The sequence below is a fragment of the Thunnus thynnus genome, chromosome 4 (assembly GCF_963924715.1).
Source record: "Thunnus thynnus chromosome 4, fThuThy2.1, whole genome shotgun sequence".
NCBI lineage: Eukaryota > Metazoa > Chordata > Actinopteri > Scombriformes > Scombridae > Thunnus > Thunnus thynnus.
The window spans coordinates 3,287,263-3,312,418 of NC_089520.1; the positions used below are offsets into that span (position 1 = coordinate 3,287,263).

Consider the following 25,156-nt stretch of genomic DNA (forward strand, 5'->3'; position numbering starts at 1 on the left):
ATAAATAAATAAAAATAATAAATATGCCTTGACAAAAGGGCACTTTGGACATCAAGGGGCAAAGGGGAAGGTGCTCGATAAGATTGCAATCAGTGCATCATTAAATTTAATATGAAATCACAGCTGTTTCATTTTTGTTTAATGTAGACTTTTTTTATTTGTATGTCAGCTCTTTGACCGTGCCAGATTGGAGCACTGGAGCCCATCTTGAGACTCAACTCAGACTCGACTCAGGGCCCCCATGACCAATTATGCTTAGGGCCTCCAAATGGTTAGCAGCGACCCTGGCCACTATGTTTTTAGTCTCTGACAGCCAGAAGGGGCATAAATCTAACAACTGAGTAACCACACAGATAACACACTGAACCACTGTTCAGTAACCACCGGAGAACTCCAACTATCACGCATTCATAATGTACCAAAACAAACATGGACAGCACGGCAACCAGTCGCTTGTACTGTTCATATCATGGATGTATTATTTATATGCAGTGAAATTTGTGCTGAAAAGGCAAAAAGTTTGGGTGAGATCCTGGATGGAGACGAGTGGGTAATGTGCTCTGTAACTGGAGGTGAGTGACGTTTATAAAAACAAAGCTAACTTCAGGTTCTGGTTGGCTGTGTAGCTCTTTGATTTGATATTGTCGAGACATTCGTTCTCTGTACAGCTCATTCAGCTTTTCCTCTATTTCAGTTGTCCAGTGCTCTCACAACATTTGTTTTTTCTGCTTTTGTTTATTCACCAGTATGTCTCATATAAGTGCCTGATGTCAAATATCAACAGTCAACTGAGCAATGCAAAGTCATGTTGTTTAACTTACAAAAAAACAAAAAAACAAACAAACAACAGATGCGGTCAAACTTGGTCTAAAATGACAGCTTGAGAGCAAACATTTTCATTACTGAACTGAGACGAACTGTTTTATGAAAGCACTCACCAACAACAAGCTTGATGTGGAATATTTGTCTTGGCTGAAGACATGGAAAAACACAGGTGTAGACTCCACTGTCATCAGTTTCAGTTCTTCTGGAAAATATGAGACTCGTCCTTTGAACTGCTCATCTTGACCCGAACGACCGTTATTGTAATGAATGCCTCCATCATACAGGAACACCTCTGTCCGATCATCTTTCTTTCAGTCAAACAGCTTAAACTCAGCGTTCTCCTTGGTGCTGAGTGATAGATAGATAGATAGATAGATAGATAGATAGATAGATAGATAGATAGATAGATAGATAAGACTGTGTGAATGAGTGTTAAGGAGAGACAGTGCAGTGGCTCTCTAGTCTACCCTGAATAGTTAAAGGTTAATAAGAAAGTGTGAATGTATTTATTCACATGAGCCATTATATTTCAGGTTTCACTGAATAGAGTAGAGGGCACCACATTGCTGAGTATAGAGGTTAAAACAACATCACATAATTATCACATAACAGTCCATAATCAGAAGTCAGTAACACAAGTAATTAATTTATAAACTTTTCTATGATAAATATTTAGATTTTTATCTCATCTGATCAACAAGAACACCTGTAGGAAGCAGTGTGGTTTAGAGTCCTCCCTGCAAAACAATGACTTATTATCACTGCTGTCTCATTTATTATATATAAGCACAATGATTTAATGTGCAGGAATTAGTGACTATCATCCACAATCCAGACAAAAACCTGAGGAGCAGATCTACATTTATTTGTCCTCTGATCTGTGAGACAAAGCAACATTTACTCACATCTGACAGGCTGCATATTCAGTGTTTATAATCTTCACCCTCTAGATTCAGTTGACTGGAGGATGCAAAGACGACAGTATTCAGTAGTGCAATATATAAACTAATCAAACAATAAATACTCATAAATAGCATATTAAAACAATAAATAAATACATGGAAATAAATAATTCATGGCAATAAATAATCTCTTTTAGAATATATTAAAATCATAAACTACAAAATCATAGCCTACAAGTTTAAAGTGAGGTTAAAAACATTTTTGACAATCTCCCCTTTTTATGCTTTATTGAACCATGAATTTACAAACAACAAGGCAAATCAACCATCAAAAATCTGGCATGTGTCTAAGGAGTAAGATATAACAAAAATCAAAAATGAAATAAAATGATTACAAATGTGGAAAACTTGAGCCTTGGGGCATTGCTCACCAGTTTCTTCAAATGTTCAAAGCTGTGTTGCTGCTGCTTCCCGCTGCCACACAACTTTCTGAGTGGTGAACTCACATCAGGCAGGTTTGGGATGAACTATGAGAGGTACCGCACCATGCCGAAGAACCTCATCAGTGCAGCTTTGTCATGTGGTCGTGGCATGTCCATTACTGCTTTGACCTTTTCTTGGTCTGGTTTCAGGCCCTCTGAACTCAGAATGTGTCCAATATATTTAACCTCTGTCATTCGGATCTTGAACTTGTCTTTGTTCAGCTGGAGATTGATGTTCCTTATTCTGTCAAGAAGCTGTCTCTGCCTTTTGTCATGTTGTTCATTGTCTGCACCCACATCAGAATGTCCATCAATGACATTCACAACTCCTCCCAAGTCCTCCAGTCTCTGAGCAATGCATTTCTCTGCAGCTGATTAGACACTAAAATGAAGCCTTTTGAATCAGTATCTACTGAATGGTGTGTTAAAGGTACATAACTTAGAACTGTCCTCATCTAGATGTATTTGCCAGAATGGTTTGTGTCCAATACCAAAAAGAACTTTGCATTTGGTATCTCTGCCACATCCTCCTCTACTGTCTGCAGGTGATAATGTTCCCTCTTTGTGGCTTTGTTGATGTCTTGGGGATTAATGCAGATTCTTGTTTTTTTGTTTGGCTTTTGGACACTGACCAAGCTGTTAACCCAGTCAATGGGTTCTGTCTGTTTTTCAACCAAGTTTCTCCACCCTTTACAGTTCACTTTTGATTTTATCTTTCAGTGCTAAAGGCACCTTTCTGGGTAGGTGAATGTGATTCTGTCCAGGTCCACACCTCAACCCTGTGAACACATCTCTGTATTCCCTCAGGATGTCTGTTTCCTCTTCCCTGTTCTACTTGTAGACTCTTCTTATTAGTCCCATTTGTGTGCAGGAATCTCCTCCTGAGATCGCAGGGAAGTTTGTTTCTATTCTCTAGAATTTCAACTCATGCACTTCAATATTGTGCTCACACTGTAGCTTTGTCATGTCCAATGGCACCACCTGGTGGTGGGAATACGTCACCAACTTGGAGCTGGACTCCAGTAACGGAGCATCCTTTTTGAGACGTAACATGTTGCAATCATTGATTGTATTAAAGATGGACGTCATGACAGCTCCCCAAAAGTGAAGCCAAAATATCTCGATCGCCCCCTGGTGGCTGCTGCAGTATAGGTCATAAAGTATAGGTCAAAGTACACATCACAGGGTTTCTGTCATTTACGTCATTGCGTGTCCTGCAGGCTGTCATCCCACCCCCTGAGTCTACTGTGCAGACTCTGGCTCCAAATAACATCATACAAGCGGCAGGAAGTGGAGACGCGTCGTCCATATTTATTTATATACAGTCAGTGGTTGCAAACTGCACTGGTATCTGACCTGAATGTGAACTTTTGTCCATTGACTTTGAGGACTTCAGTCCATTTTTTCTGTTTTGTTTCTATGGTAACTTCCTTTTCAATCTGAGTCTGTTTTTTTCTTCCCACTCTCAGCTCCAATAAACATGTTCACTTTCTTCTCGTTCAATTTCAGTAGCCTCTTAACATCCACCCTTTTTTTTTTTATAATTTTTCGCCCATTCGGCATACTCAGATGGAAAAGCCTATAACAGATAACTGTGAGGCCAAAATGCATGTATTAGGCTTCATTTGATAAATAACATCTTCTAGTTTCTGGAAATGTGCTTGTTTAGCATGTGGCTAAAATACAACCAAAACTACATCAGTTCAAATATGGCTCAAAAAAGTGTTTTTGGTTCATGTCTATAATGAATCATATTTGAATAACAATAACTAGGACATGCTTTATGTCAGAACTATGCAAATCACCACATACCTTCTACATCTTGTCAACCACACCTGTATAATATTCCAGACCTCTAGACCTAACCTAAGGGGGGCGAATTTTTACTTTGTGGTGTTACTGGTTTCCTTAAACCTCTCCAAAACATCTTCAAGTGGCCAAATTGCATCAATTGCTTTTCCTCAGTACTGCCTGATGCTAAGCTGCTAACAACTGGTTTAAGCAGATTGCCGGCGACCTGGTGGATGTCAAGAGGTTAATACTTCTCTCCATTTTCAGAAAGTTTTCCTTTGGTTTGCAACTACTGCCTTTTTTGAAGATGAACGACAAGATAACTCTAGCATGTGTGCACTGTAGACTGTCCGGGTGATGCACTGCCCTCGCGATGGGGTTCCACCTTTTTCGTTCTGTCAACATCATGTTATTTCTGGTAGAAAATCTGTGGCCTAATTGTGTGAATCAGTGGTCACAGGGAGTGGGTGGAACTCGTTGGTTCAGCAGGTGCGAGTGAGTGACTGGTTGACTCGATATTCAGTTGTCAACTTGAGTTGAGAAGCTCTGACTCACACTTATTGATTCACTAACTCATGATTAGCTCTGACACAGGTTGAGTGTTTCCTCTGAGCTGTTGGCAGTCAATGCAGTAAGTGTGTGTTAAACAAAACAATGGTGTATCAGGTCTTTATAATGAGATGAACATGCAACGTTTCATTTTCTTAAACCAAAAATCATGTGCACGCCATATCCCACTGCATCAACCTCCATCAAACCTTCACACACTCCATTAGCTAGCTTGCTTCACTTGTTTACATAGAACATTGTGTTAGCTAATTATCAAGGCAAGCTGAAATTAATGTCTGAACATGTACATCAGATCATCCTATTAATTCAAATATTGAACCATCAAACACCTCTATTCAAGTCACCAACATTCTCTAACAGAAACATTTCATAAGATTTGTTTATTTGTACTGGTCAGGGCCGAGTTGTAGGCTGTAATCAGTAGACGAGTGTTCGTTCACCGGTGGTTGATTCACCAGGCTTTGGGTGACTGACTCAGTGAGTGATTCATAGTGACTTGGGTCAGTAAAAAGAGTCAAACCTACCATGTCTACTGTTTACTGAATGCTTATTCTACTTCATTATTACATGTCATTCATGATCTTCACACTAACATTTCATCTGTAGTTGTGCAAGAAAAAAAGCTAAAGATCATCAAATCCAATCTGCACCTCTTCTTTCACTGTGACTGTAGGAATCTGTACTTGTCATGACAAATGACAAATAAAAAACCTTTTCAATGTGTTTTCTTCAGCATAACAGCATAATTTCCAAAAATAATCTCCATTTGACAAAGAATGAAAGTGATTTAACAGTAAAATGGGGTATTTCTTGTCAGCTGCTTGTTTGACTTTTGAAGTTCATCCATAGTACAAATTTCTTCACCTGCTCACTTTTATTAGTTATTATATTTTTTATATTTTATGTAAAAATGTTGACCAAAACTAATTATTAAATGTGAGATTAAAAACAAAGCGCCTGTGATTAGACGTCTTGGCAAAGTTAGTCTTGTAAAGGCCAAAGTACGTGTCACTGCAGTCACATGATGATGTTTCAGAGGACAAAACAAATAGATCCTCAATTTCCTTTAAATTTAGAGTCAACTGAATATTGGTGTTGATTATCAGCTATGACCAGTTTAAATACAAAACAGAAAATTTTACCTTCAAATCCCAAAAACAAGGCACATTTCTTTGTATAGCACCTTTAAACAAGGCAATTCAAAGTGCTTTACATGAAACATCTGAAATCATGTAGGCACTTCACTATTGTAGAGTGTAATAAGTTGGAGGGAAAAGTGTCCTGTAGACCAGAGAAAAGACATCAAGGTGCCGCCAAATGCAGGTAAGACCACAAAACTGTAGGATCCATTCATACACAGAGAGAAAAGACACCTGGTTCTGTGGTTCAGGGGTTAAGATGCCGACTATGAATAACAGACAACACAGGTTTTATCACCATCACTAATCACTATCTAATAAATGCATAAAATGTCTGTGTGAAAGTTTTCGACACTGTCATAAATAAAAAAAAAATCTATTAGGGCAAGAAATTTTCAGCTATATTCATCATTTATCAGGCTGATAAACTGTTTGTTTGTTAGAAGCAGTTTTAATTATGTTGTATCTGCTTCATAGTTTGTTTTATGTGTTTTTATCCTCAAAGTCTTCATCAAAAACTGATGTGTGTTAAAATCCAGCCAATACAGTATCATCACTTCTGTTTCTCTTATTAAAGTTTGACAGACAGAAACATCCAAAACAGTCACAACATACAGTTTGACATTTTTTATGTTTTAATTTGAATAAAATGACAAGGAACTGCCCGAAATCAATTATGCAAATGCATCATCAGTAACATGAACATAGATGAACTTTCAACACAATTCAAATATCACAGTCAACAGTTTATAGTTCAGTTTGAAACTGTACCTGACTGATTCTGACTGAGCACATTAAAAAATATAGATAACATTTAAAAAAGTAACATTTTATTTAATTTTAGCTGCAAAATATTCACATTCATTCAAAGCACAACAGCAGGCTAACTGCATTGACATGGTAATTTTATCCAAAGCATTTTACTGCATTTTTCTCTCAGTCACACATCAACACTCACAAACACACTGATGGCAGTGAGCTACCATGCAGGCTGCTGGTCTAAACATCAGCAGTAATTTGGGGTTCAGTGTTTTGCTCAAAGACACTTTGACATGATGACAGGAGCAGCAGGGATCAAACCAGACCACATTTCAACTTTATCTTTTAAAGTCCGAGTGACTACGATGGTTGTTTATTTCAGCTGAGGATCACAGATAAAATGTAGTCGATCCTGAATTTAACAGTTCTCATTATTCATTGATATTTCTTAATAATGTTATAATAGTCAAGCTACAAGTGACATTATAAATGTTTTAATCTCTTCTGAGTTGCAGCCTGAAATCCTCAGTCAGGAGTCTCCTGGTTGTTTCCATCAAGTCAGCTGATTGTCCAGGATGACTGAACTTTTATTGGTCTGAGACCCTTAAAAATCAGAACATAAATCAATATGATCTTTTAAATCCCTAAAAACTCACTTTCATCACAAGACTTTCTCCTAGTTTGGTCCTTTTAACTTGGCCCATTTTAATTCTGTTTCTTTTATTGTTTTATTTCAATGATTGTTTGATTATCCTGCTTTGCTGCCTCATTAACACATTTTTTATTTTTCACTCTGTTTATTTTTAAAGACCAAAATCACAAACTGTCTTGGGTAGTTTGATTGTGTTTCTATGCAGGTTCATGTCATTTATCTATGAACTATAATGTTCTCAACAACAGTCCAGTGGATGGTTTTATAGCTGTATTTCAGCTTGACATTAAACCACTTTATGAATGAGATCAATCTATTGTACATGGACAACAGAGCCAGAATAAAACTGAGAAATAAATACTAAAATAAAACAATAAAAACACAACAGAGCAAAGAATCATAGAGGAAATGACTGAATCTGCTCTCAGTCGGCGTTTTCTGCTAAAGCTGCATAAGAGTGTAACTATATTCCTATTTCTATATTTGTTTGTCATTAATTATTCCAACAAAATGTTTGTGAGGTCACTATAGTTTCAGTAAGTATGATGAGGTTAAATGTTTGGGATTGTAGTGATGAAAAAAAAACATTTTTTAAGGTCAGTAGCTGAAACTGTTCTGTCCTCTATTTGAGGTATTTTAGTCTTTTATATTTGATATCATGTTGTTGCTACACTGCCTCCTCCTGGTCCTGCTGCAGTCAGACAGGAAATTTAATCTTTCAGTTAACAGGTTTATACAGTCGTCTATTTCTATCTTTAAACCTAAAACCAGACCTCAACTTAAAAAACACCCTTTGGATAAATGAGGACAAGACAAAATGACCCAACTGCTCCAAAAATGTCTTCACTCTTTGGTCTAAAACTCAAACTGGTCCTCACAAAAATCAAGATACAACAACACAAACACACTTCAGCAGCTGACTTCACCGAGCGTGTTAAGCGGGACATTCTCCTGTTGATTATGTGGATCACCGAGAGTGTTAAGCGGGACATTCTCCTGTTGATTATGTGGATCACCGAGAGTGTTAAGCTGGACATTCTCCTGTTGATTATGTGGATCACCGAGAGTGTTAAGCTGGACATTCTCCTGTTGATTATGTGGATCACCGAGAGTGTTAAGCTGGACATTCTCCTCATGTTGATTATGTGGACCAGCAGCACGACTGTCTGCAGGACAGAAAACAAAATTATACGAAAGAAAATTCCGACTTTGGAAACACAAGTTCTCCAGTTAATATTCACATGAACTGTATTGAGTCCATCTGACTGATATGTTTGAATTAAAACACATGTAAGACATAATTATCTTGTTACAATGTGTTACTGTTTGTTTGTTGTTTGTGTCCCCTTATTGTGTTATAATAAAATATAAAATAAAGTATTACTTAGATAATTTACTGTCTTGAAATGTAAAATTCAAGCCCTCCATTTAAAATGTTTGTACTGATTCAACAGATCTGATGATATTTGAAACTCTGTATGAATCAACAACTGAAAATAGACTCATGTATTTACTACATTTATTTTTAATTTAAATCAATAACAGATGAATGTAGACTCAGTGGATTTTTTATGGATGCCAACAGAAAAATCAAAACAAATGTTAAAACAATAAACATGAGATATTTATAAAGAATCTGTTCATTATGATTATATTGATACAATATTTTATTTAAACTTACCTGTATTACATTTTAGTATGATGCAATCCTTCCATTTGAGCACAGCTAGAACAATTATACCAAGAACAACAAGAGTCCCAAAAACTGCAGCAACAATCCATCCAGCTGAGGAAGCTGAAACAGATAAAAAGAAGTTAATGTAAGACTCAGAATGTAACTGTAAATCATGTACAGACATCATAACCTACACAAAGAGAACAACTAAAGGTGTGCATGCTCCTAAAATCTAAAATGATTGACAGATTAAAGCAGCAGTGAGATGACTCTCAGCAGACACAGTGATATTAGCATCGATCTTATGAGCAGTTTCCTCCTGCTCGGCTACACAGCTCAGAGGTTGGTTTTGGTCCCAGTAGTGAGGAGGGTCATGTTGTTGTAGCATCCTCCTGTTTCTGAGACATGTTGATCCTCAGTAGGAAGGATGTTTCATTCACTGTCCTGTCGCTCCACTTTAGGCTTTTTACAGGTGACTTTTGCTACACTCCTGCCGTACCTGAGATCTGCACATGTGTGTGGAAATCTGTCCATAGTCCAGGTTTTCTACATCCTGAGCCGAGGATCACAAGTACAAGTCTATGATGGACTCTGGATTAACATCTTCACTTTATGATAGTTGTTGTCATCACTAGTATTGATAAACTTTGGTAAAACAAGATATTATCCAACCAGCTGAACATGCAGCTTAGAGGTTTATGTTTCACTGAGACATTAAGTAGCACTAGCTAGCTAACATAGACTTACACTGCTGCAGCTAAACTGCAACAACTACTGTCCAGTAATGTCAAGATTTAAATCAACAGATGCTTCTGCCTGGTGGTGAGTCGACTCTACAGCTACTGAAGCACAATGACAGCAGAGTGATACAGTCTGGTGTTATGCAGCAGGAGTCTGTTGAAGCTAAATACACTTTAACTCGTTAATAAAAAGTCATTTACATTCAGTTTATGACTAAATATTTTCAGATTCTTTTTCACATGTTCATATCTGATAAATATTTAGAGATTTTTGGACACATTCACATATTTTAGTTCACATGTTTACTGAGATACAGTTTTACTCTCCACACACATTTACAAATAATATAGATCCATAAAATTCTCTTTTTATATATCTCTATTTCATTTCTGTAAAATGTTTTAAGAGAACAATCATTTATTTCACTGTGAAACAACAGATAAAGTCATGATTTCTGAATGTGAAATTATATTTTAATCTAAAACCTCAGTCTTTGCTGGTTTAATAGTCAGAATTACTACAATTATAAAATGATAATTAATGTTTAAAATCTGCAGCTACAACTTTAATGAACCAAAGAAGATATTAACATTTTTCATCATTTCACTGAAACAGGGCGAATAAGTAAAAACCTAATTTTTAATTTAAGGTATTTTATTAACTTAGTATAAATAACAGTAATCATATAATGTTAGTGTCACAGAAAACATTTTAAATAATAATGTTTTAAAATAATTTTGTACCAGAACAAATTATGCAAAAAGTTGAATGATGTCTAAACTTTTATTTTATTTCATCTTATATTCAGAGTTAATGTTAAGTGTTTTACAGAGAAACTGAGAGGTTGTTGTTTTATTTACTGGAGAAGAATCTGAGTTCAGCCAATTTACACTTCGTACTTCTGCTGAATCACATCTGACTGTAAATCACAGGTGTGTGTATCACACTAAACCTCCATTCTGTGTCCACTTTGTTTCAGCCTTATGTTTAATCAAACACTTATAAATGGTTGAATTGTACTACATGCTTTAATGAGCTGCACAGTGTTAAATATAAAACAAACCACAAGTCAAATGTTGGTGAATGTGAGAAGTGAACATTTGTGAACTCCTGGTTTCAGGTCCAGACAGAAGAGGATGATTCTACTCAGATGTAAAAGTCAGAATGTAGAAAGGTTCCCTGTTGTTTTCATATTAATCTTCACTTTAATAATCACAACGTGATGCTGGATTTGAAGTTAGTTCTACTTGTAATGAACCAACATCCAGCTGTTCCACAAGCAGTGAATGAAGCGTCAGGAAGTCACATGATCATAAACATGTTTGTTATCTACGATCCTCACTGCAATAGATGAAGATAAAGTTTTACTATTTTTAATCCCAAAACCTTTTTGTGTTAAATTAAAGCTCCTTAGTGAGCGTCAGTCTGTTTTAGTTCACTTGTGATACATTCATTCTTCAGTTTCATAACCTTTTTGTCTTTGTGGCATGAAAATTAAATCGGGTCTAATGAATTAAATCATTAAATTGCAACTTTAAAACATAATGAATATATTTACTGGTAAAGTCCATATTACTGTGTTATTAATTTACCAGCAAACATCTGTAGCTGCAATCAGAAAGTCATCAACAATGTAAACACAGAAATCATTTCAGCATCACAACTTATAATCAAACTGAAAACAAGACGAAGGCTGTTTCTGACATCACTTCCTGTTTACTATGTAGTGCACTATACTGACTGTCCACCATTTTATTTCAGTGTCTGAGTTTGTACATTAATCCATTTTTAATTATATTTTATATATTAATCTGTATTTTTTTCCACTTAAATTCTCACTAAGGAATAAAAAAGTAGAGTCCATGACACGTTCACTACTTTATGTAGTAAAGTACTGTGAGACTCTACAGCTGTCAGTGATGAAGCAAAATGATGATGATGAGTGAAATCTCAGTTTATTACTATTTATGGATGTAAAGGGAATATTGAATGAGTGAATGAGGAAGTGATTTCAGACACAGACAAAGAGTCTAAGAGCTAAATGCTAAAAACGACAACGCTAACATGATCATGTTTATCAGGTTGCCATGTTAGTTTGTTAGCATGTTAGCATTTGCTAATCAGTGCTAAACAGCTGAGGCTGATGGGAACGTCATTAGTTTTGCAGCTATTTTTGCATGAACCAAATTATTTGACAAGTTAAATTTTGACCTGATGTTGGTGATAAATGAAAACTCAATGAATCATCAAATTTATTTTGATTCATCTTGATGGGGACATGAATGAATCCATCCAATAGTTTTTGAGATATTTCAGTTTGGACAAAGGCCCCCCTCCCGATGAGCCCACTCTGTTCTGATTGGCCAGCTTTATGAATCAGAGTTGTGTAACTGTACCGTCAATGCAAACCAAACATTTCCTGATTTACTGCTTCAAATTAAAAGCTTTTAAATGACTAACTAACGGGAGACTTTTATTGTGAAGAATTTACAGGAAGTAAAAGCGTGTTCGTCACTGAATTAGCGGAGCTTCGTTAGCGGCGCTAAACATAGGTCGAAACAACAACATATGGAACTATTTGGAGTTATTTGTTCAGCGGATCAGTTAGAAATAACGCAGGGAGGAAGAGTACAAGCCGAAACAGCCACAGTGATGATGATGTTTTATGAAGAGCTGCAAACAACCAGCACACCTCCAACAGGTAAACTACTTATTTTACTTTGCTGTGCTGTGTAATGGTGTCATGGCTTGGCGTAACTACTCCCGGAGCGGAGCAGCGAACTCGTGCGCTGTGCACGTAGCAGATGTCCATATAAAGAAATCTGTCACGAACTGACGTCAGCTTGGCTGAAAGTAGAAAAAAACGTTGGAAACCGAGCGTTCAGAGCAGCCTGAAGCTGCTGCTTTCTACTCACAGGGATTACTGCTACATACGTTTACCTCATTATTTGATACGTCGGCCACTTTTAACATGAATATCTGACATTGTGACATTATATATATGTCTGAAAATAGGAAAAGCATAATACCTCCCCTTTAACAAGTGGAGTTCACCCACTATAACTCCAGTTTACACCAGTGTCAGGTCAAATAATGACCTGTTACCTCCTCTACTCACTCTAAGCCAGTGAGAGAAGAAGTGGTGACCAGATGTGATATAGTATATTATAGTGTGAGATGGAATAACTTGTGTTTTCATACTGTGAGTTTCAGACTGAACACAAAGTTCATTTGACTGCTGGAGTGTTTTTACAGTCTGTGTTTATTCAGCACAAAAACTTATTGTACTGAACATACAGACGTTTACTATAACTGGCTGAGAATGTACACACTTACTGTGTGTGTGTGTGTGTGTGTGTGTGTGTGTGTGTGTGTGTGTGTGTGTGTGTGTCTTCGTTATTTCCTCCAGACTCTCTCACTCTCCCTCTTATCTCTGCACATTACTGAAGTGGAGTCACAGAGCTTCAGTGTAAGTGTGAAGTTTTCACTCAGTTTAAAATGTTTTCAACTTGCTTTGAGTTCATTCACTTTGTGTTCAGTCTGAGCACACATTGAAATTTATTCAAAACTAAAAACATGTTAACAATTAAAATCATTTGAATATTAAAATATGATTAAGAAGAAACTCACCAAGGACAATCGCGTATATTTGAGCATAAATCTGATGTTTGATTTCCTCCTGCGTAGCAACACAGTGATAGTCGTCGGTCTTTGTCACAGTAGTTTGGAGGATGACGTCTCCTCTTTCTGTCACCTTTGGTTCTTCAGCATGAAGGATGTTTCCAGCTCTGTCCTGCCAGCGTAATTTAGGTTTTGGAAAAGCATCTCGAACTTGACACTGCAACAGCGCCCAGTCCGCTGTTAGATCAACTATCACGACAGATGGCTTTGTAGCTGCACCTGTGAACAAAGTATAAAACAATAACTTGTAAAGAACAATTACAGGATCAGACATGAACTGTAATACTGGGATGTTTTGTTCAACCTGTCTCTGCTTGTATATGATCATATTTCAGAGGAAAATCAGAAACAGTGAAATAGAAAAGCACATCAGCCTTAACTACACATCTCAGGAATGTTTGATAGAACATATTTCAAACAAGTTTCAACTAAATATTTGGTAACTTATCACCACTGCAAACACTATTTCTGACTCATATCATGACAGAGACACATACAGTGAAGAAGTTTGGACAAAACTTGAATTTCTGTTCAGTTTCTTGAGCTACAAAAATAAAAATGAAATCAGGTGTAATTTGTTGTCTGAGATGTAGACAGTATTTTCTATCACACTAAAGTCATATAAACATTGTGTATAAAATATGAATCATAGGTTCTTGTAAAGCATGTTTGAGCCTTTGTGTTATCAGAGTTTAATTGTGTCAGTGAGAAACATTTGATCAACAGTCTCAAGCTGCCAGAATGAAAAACTGACCATCAGATTAGTTGTAGTTCTTCTTTAGTAGCCGACAGCAGCTGATCAAACATTTAACTGGAGGTTTTTATTTTCTCACACAGGAAGGAGAGCATTATTGTTTTACACTAAAAACTACAGGTTTGTTCATGTTTTATAATCTGAATTCCTCCTAAAACCTAAAATCCATTAAAATTAAGATTCAATTTTGATCAAATATTTTATATGAACCAAATGAAGCTCTAATGAGACAAGAGGTAAACCTACATTTTAATACCATATTCTTCATTTGTGTGTAAAGAGACACTTTACTGATGTCAAGGATGAGTTTACTGGTCATGAGGAGGACGACTCAGCCTGTTAAACTGTTGTTTAATGTCTTCTGAGGCTCTGGAGCAGCTTTAGTCTTTAACAATAACCAGAGTAATGTCATCAGTGTTATCTCAGCTTGGACTTCAAGACTTTGACAAAAAGTCTGTGTGAACAACTGGAGTTAAAAAATAAAGTTTAGTTTTACAGAAAATATTGTATAAATCTCAGAAAGTAAATAAATGTGAAGAAATTTATCTCCAAAGTAATTGTGCAAAACTTAAAGTGGTGTCCAAACTTTTCCAAAGCAAATGTTTATTATTAAATAAACAATAACAATGAAGTCTGAGATTCATACAATATTCTGTACGACACTAAACTAGTGATGTTACACTCGATGCAGACGACTCAATATCATATCAACCTTTCAAAGCAAATGTATCGCAGCACGACGTTTCAATGCTTCGCTTCACTACGCCAAAAATCATGTGACCACCCTGCAGACGCCTCGTTACATCACACTCGTACCTGAGAGGTGTTGTGCTGGTTTTGGATACAGGGTGTGCTTCTCTATCTGACACAATATCTTTGATGTAAACTGTTTAAAAGTGATCTGTTTATATAATAGTCTATAGACTTTACTGAACAACATACCAATAATGAATCAATAACACCACCTATATTCTGACTAACTGTTTCATCACAGTCTCAGATTGAATCCATCCATACAGATGCAATACCAATAGTTTCTCTGCAGATGTCGCTATTTTGACTGAATCAAATGCTTCAGAACAGTGAACCATTTTCAACACAACTGCTTCATATTGATCCAGTGCTTCAGAAATCTGTTTCCCCGATCAATACACTAAACTAATATAAAACTGTCTCATGATGCTCAGATCTCATATTCAGGTTGTGGCTACAGGTTTGAGACACTGACTAACACTCAGATTAGCTGCAATTCTTCCATTTTAGCAAAAACAATCTGATGAACAATCACACTGTAATTTATTTAATTCTGGAAAATGTTTAAGGAGATCATGATCATTTATTTTGTTTTTCATCTTAAACTCTTGATTTCTGAATCTGAATTGATCTTACATCCTAAAATCCTTTAAGATTCCTCAGAGATCAGTGATCAGCTTTTCCTGATGACACATCTAAACAGTAAATAAGTTGAACAGTTTTCTTTATTACTTTAGTGTAACAGAAAACACTGCTGAGATCTCAGACAACATATTTCAAATAAAAGAATTTCAGGATGATTTTGTAGCAAAACAAACTGAGCAAAAAGTTGAAGAATAAACAAACTTTTATAAATCACTGCTCGTTCAATAATAAACCTACCAGTGTGATTATTGTGCTGAGAGAAACAGAAAGAGAGAGGTTGTTGTTTTATTTGCTGAGAAGAATATTTACACATTAATTCTGCTGTGAGGAAGCTGCCAGACAGCACTTAGAAATATACAAACACCTGACTGTAACACAGACAAAAACTCACCAGTGCAAACACTATTTCCAGTAAACACATATAACACATATATAGTGTAAAGAAGTTTGAATTCTTGTATAAACAGTCATTATGTAAAACTTGTTATTGGTGTAGAAATGTCTCCACTCATAAGTGATGTGAAATTAGACTCACGTAAAAATAGAAGAATGATCCCTGATCTGTTTCACAGTTATACAGATTTTCTAGTTTGTGAATGATTGAGGCCTGTAGGAGTCAAAGTTACAGCAGGTGTCAGATGTAGAGACAGTGACGTCATCATAATCAGGACTCACCTGGGATGTTTTCAGCTGTTCTGTCTTTTAAGACACCATCTAAAAGAAAACATAGTTATGTTAGAAGGTTTGTATGATATCATCAACATGGCAGACAGGTAGACTAATACTGGGAAAAACAGAACTTTGCTGCCTGTTTATTGAACAGAACTGATTGGAGGAAAAAAAGAAACCACAGTCTCAGATTTCACAAACATCCTGGTTTAAACTGGCCGCACATTCACAGACACGACTGCTTTGTGTCAGTCCCAGATGGGTTAAGGCTGGAGTTCACTTGAAATGAACTACTGTAGGTCTTACAACGTGTCATCTAAAGGTAAAAGTGTTTATAGCTGCTCTGAACTGAGTGTAAAGCCTGGCGTTATAGAGAGGGGCGAGACGTGATAATCATTTAAATGGTGATAACAGCTCACACTTCACAACAGTCTCCCCTTCAAGACATCCATGCTGTTAAAATCAGGAGTTTGAGAGAGAAGTTTCTCTTTCTTACCTCCACACACCTGGACAATCACTGCATGAAGCTGGATGTACTTAATAGGTTTAAGAAAGTTACAAAATTTATTGGATGCGGTGACACAAACTGCAATGTGTCTCAAATATCCATCATGTTTGATAAAGAGGGAATCTCTCCATACATGGTTGCAGCGCTGTGGGGACGAGGCCCTGCCAGATGTGTTTTCTGACTATTTGACTTGAGTCCATCTGAGACTCTTAAACCAGTCACATCAGTAAATAAGAGTTTTATAAAAACACTCACCAACAACATGAAGCTTAATGTGGAATATTTGTCTTTGCTGAAGAAGTGGAAAATCACAGGTGTAGTCTCCACTGTCAGCCACCTTCGTATTTCTGATGATTATGGAGGCGTTTCCTGACTTCAGTTCATCTTCAAAATGTGAGACTCGTCCTTTGAACTGCTTGTCTTGACCTGGATGGTCATTATTGGTATGAAGTCCTGAATCATACATGAACACCTGCTTCTGATCATCTTTCTTCCACTCAAACAATTGAAACATAATGCTCTCCTTGCTGCTGAGTGAACAGGGTAAAATGACGTCACTTCCTTCCACAGTCACTTTGATGACATTTGGCTCTGGAGGACAAAAACATGTATTAATCAGTATGTTTACATGCAGAATAATCAGGTTAAGACAGACATATGGAAGTTTGTTGTCATAGCAACATATCAACTTATGTTATAACAAGAAACTTTTCTTGTTTCTTGTCGTCTGGAACATTGTCTTCAACAAATCCTTTGATTATATATCTGCACATGGGAATATTTTACTTTGTAAATATTTTTATAATTGTATGTATGTATAAATGTATTATTATTATTATTAATGATATTTATTTTTTCTTTATCTTTTATATTTCATTTTACTAGTCCTTATTTATCAGCATAACCTCAGGAGAACATCACACTCATTAATAAATAATAACATTTAAGTCTTTTAACTGCTTTTCCAAAATGATGATGATCTTCATCACTGACTACGTCATCAGACTATCTCTGTCTGTCCATCCAACACACAAATAAATATTACACCTGGTTGAAAAAATGAGTGAGAGAAAGAAAGAGAAGCCAGAGAGAGCGCTGCAGATCGAAGAGGAAAACTGAACTAAACAAAGTGAAACTTAATTCACCATAATTGATCATGATCACTATGAAGTCAATAAAAAGACAGTAAGGACGAATCTCTGAACTCCACTCAGATAGCGAGCACACCCAGAGTTCATCTACTATACTGCAGAAATATCACTGTCCACAAATATAAAGCATGTTTGATACAGAAGATGGAGTTTCCACAGACACAGCTGCTCCACCATGAGGACGACGCCCCCACCTGTTTCTAGATCTGATGGATCATTATAGATACTGTAGAAAAGGTCCTGATGTGAACTTGATCCCAGTAAGAATGTATGGCTTCATTATAGTAGTAAAGATTTCAGTGGTTATGTCAGAGGACTGTTGAAGCTAAACTGCTGAGTCCTGATTGGCTGAGACACACAGACCTGCCAGAGGTTAGTTGGACTGCAGGTTATCAGGAGGACACAGGCAGCATTAGACCTCAGCAGAGCCTCAATCAACCACCAGCTCACTGATACTGGTTTCTCTCTTGTTGGGACTCGTGTGTAAAAATGAAAGAAATAGACGTTAACGCTCATCAACCTCTATATCAGTCACGCCCTCTACACTTCCAGGGGCTGCGGCAGCGCTGTCTGTTGTGGCAAGTCAACGTATTTTTTAACAGGCTTTGTAAGTTGAAGCGTGAGAACACAGACCTGGACTTCATGGTGCATTCAAGTGCACCTCGTAAAGTCAGAAATCTATACTCGAATGGAACAGAGGGTTGTTAAAAAAACGGAGTTGAATTTTTTTTTCATATTTTTGTTGTTGAAATACATACACCTGTCATTACTTTCTTGTTCTGTCACTACAGCATATTTAATAATTAGATGCTAAAATCATAATATCCCGTTGATTTCTACATACAGATATGAAATCCTGTAAACTCAAACTCCACCATATTCTTGTACAACATGTTCCAAATGTATGGCTTCATTATAGTAGTAAAGATTTCAGTGGTTATATCAGAGGACTGTTGAGGCTAAACTGATGTCTCGTTAGAGCTCTGAGTCCTGATTGGCTGAGACACACAGACCTGCCAGAGGTTAATTGGACTGCAGGTTATCAGGAGGACACAGGCAGCATTAGACCTCAGCCTGGGCCGTAAAGTATACCCCCGCCTGTAAAACTGTAAATCTGTATTTTGAACATAAAAATAAAACAAATATTTAAAATAAAATAAAAACTTTACTGGTCCATAGTTTTCTTTGTTTAATACATCAGGGATTTTTGGTCCAATTGATACATTCACCAGGAAATCAAGTCAAGCCAAATTTCATTTGTACAGCCTAATATTACAAACTTACATCAAGTGACTTTAAAATGTGTACAGCAATACAACATCCTCTTTCCTTAGACCTTGGATTTAAGGAAGTAAGTTTGTGGAGGTCGGTTTAGTGGATGGACGTGTAACACCTCCGACGTTTATGTATAGGCCTACACATATAACATGTATACACAGTTGACGCAGTTTGTATTGCTCTGTATTGAAATGTTTTGTTGGGAAAAAAATAAATTGCTTATAAAAGGGAAAAGTTTGTTCTTTCCTCACAATACAATTCTGTAAGTACTATTGAGTATTTCAGTCATGACCTCTACACTTCTGAGAGGAAGCGCTTTCTTTTCTTGCAAGTCTACGTGACTTTTAACACGCTTTATACCGTAGAGCGTGAGAACGCCGATCTTAACTTCATGGTGCATTCAAGTGCACCTCGTAAAGTCAGAAATGTATACTGGAATGGAACAGAAGGTTTTTAAAAAAAACAGAAAGTTTAATTTTTTTTCATATTTTTTTTGCTGAAATACATACATCTGTCATTACTTTCTTGTTCTGTCACTACAGCATCTTTAATAATTGGATTCTAAAATCATAACAATATCCCGTTGATTTCTACGACAGATTTTAAAAATTCTGTTTAAAAAATCAAATCCAGTTGTTTTCTGCAAACTCCAACATATTCTTGTACAACATGTTCAAAGTACCTCTGTGATGATTTTCAAGATTTACTGCAGCATTTATTAACAATACATTCAATAAGGCTGGAGTCCAGTGACATCCCCTCATCTTTCTCACCACCTGCCCCTCCTCCTACATAGGAAAGATCAACTCATATAGATCACACGTCACTTTAGAAATGTTGACTAAAAAAAGCCACCCTGACGTCTCGCTGAAAACACCGTTTTGTCGGTTGAAACGAGAAGCAGACATTGGTTTCGGTTTCGAGGTGGAAATCTGCCGATTTCTAACTTGCTGCCCCTCCTCCTCCTACAACATAGGAAAGATCAACTCATATAGATCACATGTGAACTACGTCACTTTAAAAATGTTAAGATGATACGTATTTTGGAAATGTTGATATAATAGGTTTTGTTGACATTTTCATATGATACGTATTGTTGAAATGTTAATATGCTACGTATTTCACATGTTTAAACGTAGATATTCAACGTTTCTGTGGTTTGCAGAAACGTACAGTGCCAACGTTTTATTCTGGCGACCAGGCTGCAAGGAGAGGTGTCTTTCAGGGAAACAGCTGAACTGTCCAACTCTGTTTAACATCTACATTATTGACTTAGCAGTACTGTTAGAGCAGTCTGGAACACCTGGCCTAACCCTTAACAATAAGGAAGTTAACTTCCTGCTCTGTGCTGATGACCTGTTGTTGCTGTCGCCCACACAACAAGGACTACAGCAGCACCTGAACCTCCTGGAGCACAACTGTCAGAACTGGACCCTGACAGTCAACTTTAACAAATCTAACATAATCATCTCCCAAAAGACGCCCAAATCTCAGGAAAGCAAATATCAATTCAAACTAGAAAACACCATGTAGATCACAGCTTATACTATGATTACCTGGCTCAGAATCAGTGACTCAGGTAACTTTGGTCTTGCAGTGAATGCACTGAAACAAAAAGCATGTAGAGTATTTTATGCAATTGAGAGAAAAAATTACAAAATAGAAAATTATAAAAAATAATAATATAAATAATATAAAAATATTTGACAGTGTAATCCCATCAGTCATCAGGACTACACTAGATGGGACAAGCATCCCATAGAGACCCTGCATGCAGAATTCTGTCAAGAAGTCATGGCTACCGACAGAGAAAAGAGTCTGTGGTCACTGCACAACAGTGAGGTAGAGACACAGATGCACTTCCTCTTAAAATGTGACAAACAGAATAATATCAGAGTGCAAAAAACCCCACATACATACAAACAAACACACAAACACAAACACGAGTTTAATGTTTTCTGCCATTTTCCAGTTCTTTTATTTATTCATTTATTTTATTTAATGAATCGTATTATCCTTGATGCTTTGGGAATATTGTTCATCTGACATTCATGCCAAAAAATCTTGCTGACTTGAGATTGAAAAAACTGAAGAGAGACGACTCCAGTCTGACTCAATGTACTGGAGTTTAGTGATAATAATTTGATTTTTTTTAATCTGCTTATGTAGAACTGAGTGGGATATTGTTTTTTATATTTTGATTTTAGCATTTAGTGATTAAAAATGCTGCAGTAAAACAACATGGAAAATCATCACAGAGATACGTAGAGACTCGTTATAGAAGAATATGCTGACGTTTACTAATAACTGCTGCTGCTAACAATTTGATGTGATTATTTTATATAATTTTGTAGATTGTAATCTGTAGCACTGAACAGGCGATTGGTTTTGCTTTGCTATGTGATTATTAAAAAATACTGTAGTGAAAGAACAAGAAAGTAATGACAAATGTTAGCATTGAAAATTGGGGGGGAATGAACCTTTCCTTTTCTTCTTGGCCATTCCAGTATAGATTTACGAGTTTATGAGCTGCACTTGAATGCGCCATGATCGGCAGTTGCTGTGGGAAGAAAATTTAACTTCGATCTGTAGGGGAGAATGGGGTAAAATGAGCCTCCCCCTTTATCTAGGTAACCATAAACAAAAGTAATCATGTGATCACGAATTAAGAAAGTATAGTTCACATCACTGAATCCATCTTAGACTCAAGCACATGGAGAGAGTGGTCAGCAAAACAGAGCAAAAAAGATTTTTGTCATGTCAAGTGAATTCATCATGTTACTAAAGTTATTAGTCTTGTATCTTAATTAAAAAAGATAAGTTTTGGGCATTATTACATGTTAATTTAAGTCAGTGTCAGCTATAAAACAAGGTTATAAACTTAGCATAACTGTGGATCTGAACCACTGTGTGAAACAGTTTTGTCTAAATGGAGGTTGTGGGGTGAAACGTGCCAGTGATGTTGGAGCAAGTTGAGTAAATGGTTCAATTTACCCCCAAAAATTATATTCTGATATTCTAGAGACTAGAGACACTGCTCTTGTTTGATCCCTGTTACAAGTGTTACAGTGTTGATGAATGAATACTATAAATAATAATTGTTGATTAATGTTAAATTTTATCCACACACAAACATGCTGTACATACAGACGAGTGACAAATTAAAAGAAAAGCCAACGTAAAGTGTCTTAGTAAGGTGTTGGACCACCAGAACAGCTTTAATACACCTTTACATTGATTCTACAGTCTCTGAAACTCTTCTGGAGGGATGAACACTATTCTTCCAAAAGATATTCCCTTAGATATTAGACATTAGATAATATAATATTTGGTGTTTTGATGATGGAGGTGGAGAGCGCTGTCTAACACATCAGTCCTAAATCTCCCATAGATGTTCAGCTGGGTTGAGATCTGGTGACTGTGAAGGTCATAAAATATGATTCACATCATTCAATACTTATCAAAGCATTCAGTGACCCTTCGTGTCCTGTGAATTGGGGCATTGTCATCCTGGAAGAGACCACTCCCATCAGGATAGAAATGTTTCATCATAGGATAAAGCTGATCACTCAGAACAACTTTGTATTGATTAGCAGTGACCCTTCCCTCTAAGGGGTCAAGTGAACCCAAATCATGTCAGCAAAATGCCCCCCAAAGCATAACAGAGCCCCCAGACCCCCTCACTGTAGGGGTCAAACATTCAGACCTGGACCAGTTTTTCCTTTAATTTGTCACCTGTCTGTAAACACAAAAGCACATTTACACACATGTTCTCTCTGTAGCTAAAACACACAAAGATTAAAGTTTAATCTTTACTGAAAATGTTCAGGTAACATGTTGAACAACAAGACACAAACATATGGCTTTACTTAACAGTATGATGAGTTTTTGCCTTTGTTAAATTGATGGCATTAATAAAGTTCAAAATTATTTTTAATTTTATAATTAATTTGTTTGATTTTGTGTAACTTTTATATCAGTATTTAATGTTCGCACTATTCACCCGCAGAGCGCTCAATTTACCCCCACCTTGGGGTAAGTTATTAACTTTTTTGATGGCTCATTGTTTTAAAACCATAATAATTATAAAACTTGTTTTAATTTCCATGGGTACACAACAACCTGAGGTATATACAGTAACTATTATTTGAAACAAATACACTTTAATTTTACAGTAGAATCATCAAATGTAAAAAAAAGTGGTTCATGTTACCCCGTTCTCACCTAAATGGTTTCTGCTTCAATTTGCATTTGAAAATTTAAACTCTTGGCGCTGCCATCGCGCTGCTCGGTGATGCCAAGGCGTCTGAAGGCCTTCATCACCAGCTGGCATTAGAAATGAATGACTGTCGGCTGCTTTTGTCGCTTATGAATCTTTCCTAACTGGACGCGATGCGAACGAGCGAACATCAGATTGTCTCCGAGGTGAAGATGACGTCACCGCAGAGAAACAAAGCATTCAATAAAGTAAAAGATAAAAACATGCAAACCTGCTCACACAATCTGTGGGTTATAGAATACGGTGTAACACCTGTTGTCTACTAATTATGAGACAGAAAGTCATAATTAAGAGATAAGAACTCAGTTTCCTTCCATAGTGAAAGCAACACATGTCTATAACTTTATAAATCAGTTTAATCATCAATTTAAATAGTTTTCTTACCGTTTTCATTACCAAACGTTACTTTAAGTCCAGTCAGGAGAGAGAAAAACACGAGAAGAAGAAACTCCATAGTTATCGATCATGTCTGAAGATTAAAAGTCACTTTAACACCACTTAACGAAGACTTCACGACTCGAGACAGAATAACAGTCTCATCTGAAAATACTTTTGGTTTCTCAGCTTCCGGCAGCAACAACACTGTCGTCGTTATACCACTGCTTCCTACTTTATTCTACACATTTAATCTGTAACTGTGTAAGAATCAAAAAGAAACACAGAGCCAGAAAACACCACAGAACAGTCCTGATTGATTGATTGATTGATTGATTGATTGATTGATTGATTGATTGATTGATTGATTTGACCTGCACTGAATCAACAGAAACTAAACCTTTTCAGTGAGGTTTCTTCAGAATAAAGTATTATCTCCATAAATCTACAGGAAGGAGGCAGCAAAATGCAGCCTCACAGTTGTTATAATATATTTGGTGGTTGTAACTTTCCTGTTTCAGTTTATATAAAGACTCTTTTAAATCCTTGAAAGAAGATGATTGTTTTGTACAAGACTTTATGGTTGATACTGTCACCTCACAGCAAGAACATCCTGGATTCAAAAGCTACAACCAGCTGGTCGTCTTATATGTGGACATCACATGTTCTTCCCATGTTTGCATTGATGGCTCCTTCTTTCTCTCAATCCAGAAACATACAAGTTGAATTTGAAACATGAGCTCTTAGCTGTGTTGTTGTCTGTGTGTTAACTCTGTCATCAACTGGTCATCTGTCCAGGATGGACCCTCTCTCACCTAACATGTGCAGGGATTGGCTCCAGAAACTCACAAAAGGAAAAGCAGACAATGGATGAAAAATTTTGTTCTATAAATCGTACACAGCAGTGCACACAACACAGGTGATCTTTTACATTTAATGCACAACATGTGTCATCACACTGTTGCAAGTTTTTAGTTTATAAACATAAATGTGGGGAAGTCCTGAGACGACAGACAGTCCAGAGCTGAGGAGATAAAAAAGGGGATAAAGAGACAGAAAGACACACAGCTTGATGCTCATGTGTTTAACTGTTGGACAAACAAACAGAATGATGGAGTTTATTCAGAAAGCTTTATCCAGATTATTGTCAGCAGGACAGACCTAGAATTTAATAACTAGGTCCTGTTCACATACACTATATAGCCAAAAGTATGTGAACGCTCACACATCAGACCGATATATGATTATTATTTTATTCAGACACCTTAATCTGCTGCTATAATTCAATTCAATTTTATTCAATTCAAATTTATTGATATAGCACCATATCACAACAAAAGTGATCTCAGGGCACTTTTCACATAGAGCAGGTCTAGACCGTTCTCTTTAATTTACAGGGACCCAACAATTCCCCCCATGAGCAAACACTTGGTGACAACAGTGAGGAAAAACTCCCCTTTAATGGGAAGAAATCTCAAGCAGAACTGGACTCTAGGTGGGCTTTGTAGGTAAGGAGAAGGATTTTAA

The 25,156-nt window shown here is 36.6% G+C and overlaps 1 protein-coding gene across 1 annotated transcript in view; it reads right to left on the reverse strand.

Annotated features, from left to right (window-relative positions):
- Positions 1-23,780, reverse strand: part of LOC137180906 (hemicentin-1-like) — a 164,887-nt gene extending 141,107 nt beyond the window's left edge. The window contains exons 1-3 of the mRNA XM_067586181.1: positions 23,639-23,780; positions 16,802-17,137; positions 16,045-16,083 (exon numbers count right to left, since the gene is read on the reverse strand). Coding sequence (XP_067442282.1) covers positions 16,045-16,083; positions 16,802-17,137; positions 23,639-23,708 — 445 coding nt within the window. The 5' untranslated portion in view covers positions 23,709-23,780. The remainder of the gene's footprint in view (positions 1-16,044; positions 16,084-16,801; positions 17,138-23,638) is intronic.
- Positions 23,781-25,156: the final 1,376 nt, after the last annotated feature.